Source organism: Babylonia areolata, chromosome 32 (assembly GCF_041734735.1).
Source record: "Babylonia areolata isolate BAREFJ2019XMU chromosome 32, ASM4173473v1, whole genome shotgun sequence".
In the NCBI taxonomy this organism is placed as follows: Eukaryota; Metazoa; Mollusca; class Gastropoda; order Neogastropoda; family Buccinidae; genus Babylonia; species Babylonia areolata.
Window position 1 is genome coordinate 12,052,638 of NC_134907.1, and position 4,724 is coordinate 12,057,361.

The window sequence follows — 4,724 nt, forward strand, 5'->3', positions numbered from 1 at the left end:
CGAACCCACACCCTCACGGACTCTCTGTATTGGCAGCTGAGCGTCTTAACCATTCTGCCACCTTCCATCCGACAGACTTCATTAACTCCGTAAACGGAGGGGAGACCGACGGGTGGGTGGCTGGGGGCTCCGCCAAGGGAGGTCACTCACCCAGCGACGGGCAGACAACTCTTGCCAATGGAGGGGAAATCCAAAGGACCCCATCTGTCTTCTTCGTCTTCATCATAAGCCCCTAAGCCGATTGGACGAACCCAGGCGTTTTCGGTAGATGCACAAATATAGGAGGGTGGGGGTAGGGGTGGGGGGTCGGGGGCAATGATGGGTGTAAGAGAAAGAAAGAGAGGGGAAAGAGGGGGGAGGGAGGAACAAGAAAGAGGGGGGGAGAGGGGTTAGGGAGTGATGGGTGGAAGAGAAAGATAGAAAGAGAGGAGGGAGAGGGGGAAAGAGCAAGAAAGATAGGGGATGGGGGGGGGAGTGATGGGAAGAAGAGAAAGAAAGAAAGAAAGAAAGAGAGAGAGAGAGAGAGAGAGTGTGTGTGTGTGTGTGTGTGTGTTCTTTGTCATATTCTTTCTGCAGGACTTTTTTGTTTTTGTTTTTCTTCTCTCTTTCTCCCATTTCCATTAAATATGTGCGTGCTATTGCAACTGATCTTGCCTAAAGTCCTTGACTAAAATAAAGTTCTGAGTCCTCTGTGTGTGTGTGTGTGTGTGTGTGTGTGTGTGTGTGTGTGTGTGTGTGTCTGTCTGTCTGTCTTTCTGTCTGTGTCCGTTTTCGTTTCATCGTGAAAGATCTCTCTCTCTCTCTCTCTCTCTCTCTCTCTCTCTCTCTCTCAATCCTCACACGCACGCACTGGGCCAGACGGGAAGGCAGGCAGAGTGAAAGAGAGAGAGAGAGGGAGACAGAGAGAGAGGGAGACAGAGAGACACAGAGAGAGGGAGACAGAGAGAGACACAGAGAGAGGGAGACAGAGAGACAGAGGGAGACAGAGAGACAGAGAGAAGGAGACAGAGAGACACAGGGAGAGGGAGACAGAGAGACATAGAGAGAGAGGAGACAGAGAGACACAGAGAGAGGGAGACAGAGAGAGAGAGAGAGTGAGGAGACAGAGAGAGGAGCCAGAGAGACACAGAGAGAGGGAGACAGAGAGAGAGAGAGAGAGAGAGAGAGAGAGAGAGGAGACAGAGAGACACAGAGAGAGGGAGACAGACAGAGAGACACAGAGAGAGGGGGGAAGACAGAGAGATGGAGAGAGAGAGAGAGAAAGAGAGAGAGAGAGAGATCCACTGTAGAATATCCTTTCTTAAAACCTGCTTGCAGCTCACCAGTAATGTTATCTTCTTTTATCCACTCTTGCAGTCTACTATTAATAACAGAACTAAAAGATTTTGCTACTTACATCACTAAGAAAAACACCCCTGTAATTGTTCGGACCGTTAGCATCGCCTTTCTTAAACAATGGCAAAATAATCGATTTTGTCCAATTTTCCGGTAACTCGCCATTCTCGTACAGCGTATTAAACAATTCAACGAAAAAAATTGAAACCTAATCATTCTAATTCTTTAGTAATTCCCTAACAATACCATCTGAGCCCGCTGTTTTTCCAGGTTTCAGGAGAAACATAGAGAGAGAGACTGAAAAGTAAGAGAGAGACAGAGACAAAGAGAGAGGGAGAGAGAAAGACATACTGAAAATCTAGAGAGAAAGAGACAGGAGACAGACATGGAGAGACTGAAAACCAAGAGAGAGAGAGAGAGAGAGAAGGGGGAGGGAGAGAAAGAAGGAGAGAGAGAGAAGGGGGAGGGAGAGAAAGAAGGAGAGAGAGAGAGAGAGAGAAACAATAGAGAGAGAGAAGCAAGAGAGAGAGAGAGAGAAGAAAGAGAAAGAGAGAAACAAGGGAGAGAGAGAGAGAGAAGAGATTCAGAAGGGGAGAGAGAGAGAGGAGAGAGAGAGGGGGAGAGAGAGAGAGAGAGAAGCAAGAGATACAGAAGGGGAGAGAGAGAGAGGAGAGAGAGAGAGGAGAGAGAGAGAGAGGAGAGAGAGAGAGAGAGAAGCAAAAGATACAGAAGGGGAGAGAGAGAGAGAGGAGAGAGAGAGAGAGAGACAGGAGAGAGAGAGAGAAGCAAAAGATACAGAAGGAGAGAGAGAGAGAGAGGGGAGAGAGAGAAGCAAGAGATACAGAAGGAGAGAGAGAGAGAGGGGAGAGAGAGAAGCAACAGATACAGAAGGAGAGAGAGAGAGAGGAGAGAGAGAAGCAAGAGATACAGAAGGAGAGAGAGAGAGAGAGAGGGGAGAGAGAGAAGCAACAGATACAGAAGGAGAGAGAGAGAGAGAGAGGGGAGAGAGAGAGAGAAACAAGAGATACAGAAGGAGAGAGAGAGAGGGGAGAGAGAGAAGCAAGAGATACAGAAGAGGAGAGAGAGAGAGAGAGGAGAGAGAGAGAGAGAAGCAAGAGATACAGAAGGAGAGAGAGAGAGAGGAGAGAGAGAAGCAAGAGATACAGAAGGAGAGAGAGAGGGGGGGGGGGAGAGAGAAGCAAGAGATACAGAAGAGGAGAGAGAGAGAGGGGAGAGAGAGAAGCAAGAGATGCAGAAGGGGAGAGAGAGGAGAAAGAAGCAAGAGAGAGAAAGAAGGGGAGAGAGAGGAGAGAGAGAGAGAGAGGAGAGAGAAAGAGAGAGAAGCAAGAGAGAGAGAGGAGAGAAAGAGAGAGAAGGGGGAGAGAGAGAAGGAGAGAGAGAGAGAGGGGGGGAGAGAAAAGGGAGGCCAGCCACATTTGGGCCACTGTCAGAACCACTGTGGCTGGATTCTGCAGACAAAAGAACCATACGCGTACGGGTCCATCCCTCACAAAAGGCTGCCAAAGTGTGAGCTGCTTTTTCTATCGGTGTCTGGTTAAGCATTCAGAAGCTCCCTCTCTCTCTCTCTCTCTCTCTCTCTCTCTCTCTCTCTCTGTGTGTGTGTGTGTGTTCTGTTTTCCTCTCTCTCTCTCTCTCTCTCTCTCTCTCTCTCTCTCTCTCTCTCTCTTTCCGCGCGCGCGCGCGTGTGTGTGTGTGTGTGTGTCTGTCTGTCTGTCTGTCTGTCTGTCTGTCTGTCTGTCTGTGTCCGTTTTCTTTTCATCGTCAAAGATCTCTCTCTCTCTCTCTCCTGCTTTTCACTCTCTTGCTTTTCACTCTCTCTCCCCCCCCCCTCTCTCTCCCTCTCCCTCCCCCCCCCCCTCTCTCTCTCTCTCTCTCTCTCTCATTCTTACAGAGATAAACAAAGAGATACAAAGACAAAGGGATGAACAGACTGTTGAGCAAAACTATTCGACATACTGGCAGACAGGTAATTCTCACAGACAGACCAGGCGATACATGAACACGAGGACACCACACACACACACACACACACACACACACACACACTACACTACACTACACCACACACACACACACACACACACACACACACACACACACACACACACTACACTACACTACACTACACACACACACACACACACACACACACACACACACACACAGAGAAACAAAACACCACCACCACCACCCACCTCTTTGGCGTTCCGCAAATTCACCACATCCCCAGTCTCCGCCACGTGGCCCAGAATCCCTTGCCCCCAAGGGATGCGCGAGTCGCCGGAAGTGGAGGGAAGCACGTGCGTCCCGGCGTGCACATCGAAGATCTTGGACACCAGAGACGGCCTCCCGGACTGCCTCCCTTCCACCAGGAACAGCGACGCTCTCTCGGCGTCCGCCAGGCAGCACATGTTGACCACCATCTTACCGCTGAGCGACTTGAGGTCAAGGTCGTTGGAGATGTCTTTGACGATCTCCAGGAAGAAGTCACGCTCGTTGCTGTGACGAAGTTCACGCTTGTGGTCAATGTCCTTGCTAGGATAACGCGGGAGCCGCACTTTGGACTGGATCAGAACGCTGAGGATGTTCACGGATGTCGGCGGAAGAGAGCAGAACTGTCGCATCTCCTTCAGGCTGCTCCGGCGCTGCTCGGCGCTCCCGGCGGTGTGCGGCGGCTCGAAGGTGCGGAACATGTTCTTCCGCTTGGAGCGCGCGTAGTCGTGGCGGAGGTGCTTCTTGGAGTTGGAGCGCGCGTGCTTCGACGACTCGACGAAGAAGCCCGACTCCCCGAAGCGGATGTCTATCGGCGACGACGGAGCGCTTCCGCTGTCGCCGGACAACGTGGCGGCAGCGACGGCGGTAGCGGCGGCGGCGGCGGCGGCGGCGGTGGTGGTGGTGATGGAATGTCGGGCGATGACTGGGGAGGAGGAGGAGGAGGAATCTGGTGGTGGTGGGGGGGGCAAGGGTTGTTGTTGTTGTTGTTGTTGGAGTCCGTGTTGCGTCATCCAGCGGTTGACCAGGGTGACGTCAGCCTTACGCAAGAAGAGGTCGGCCAGGGCGTCCGGATGCGCGTCCAGCCACTCCTCCACGCTGGCCGCAGAGTGTTGCGCCGCCATTTTATTTTATTTGTATTGTACGCCGTGTTCTCAACCAACACTCCCTAGCAACGTTTTCACCGCCACCACCCCCAAGAGAAAAAACCAAATAGTCCCTGGAAAATCTGAATCACTTGTCCCTGGAAAATCTGAATCACTTCCTGTTCTCGGAAAGTCTAAATCACTTATTGTTCCTGGAAAGCCCGAATCAATTATTGTTCTTGGAAAGTCTTTATTGTCCGTAGAAAGTCTGGATCGTTTATTGTCCCTGGA

At 51.4% G+C, this 4,724-nt stretch overlaps 1 protein-coding gene across 1 annotated transcript in view; it reads right to left on the bottom strand.

Annotated features, from left to right (window-relative positions):
* Positions 1–4,472, bottom strand: part of LOC143276432 (dual 3',5'-cyclic-AMP and -GMP phosphodiesterase 11A-like) — a 209,523-nt gene extending 205,051 nt beyond the window's left edge. Inside the window, exons 1-2 of the mRNA XM_076580922.1 lie at positions 4,327–4,472; positions 3,552–4,218 (exon numbers count right to left, since the gene is read on the bottom strand). Coding sequence (XP_076437037.1) covers positions 3,552–4,218; positions 4,327–4,472 — 813 coding nt within the window. The remainder of the gene's footprint in view (positions 1–3,551; positions 4,219–4,326) is intronic.
* Between the last annotated feature and the right edge of the window lie 252 nt (positions 4,473–4,724).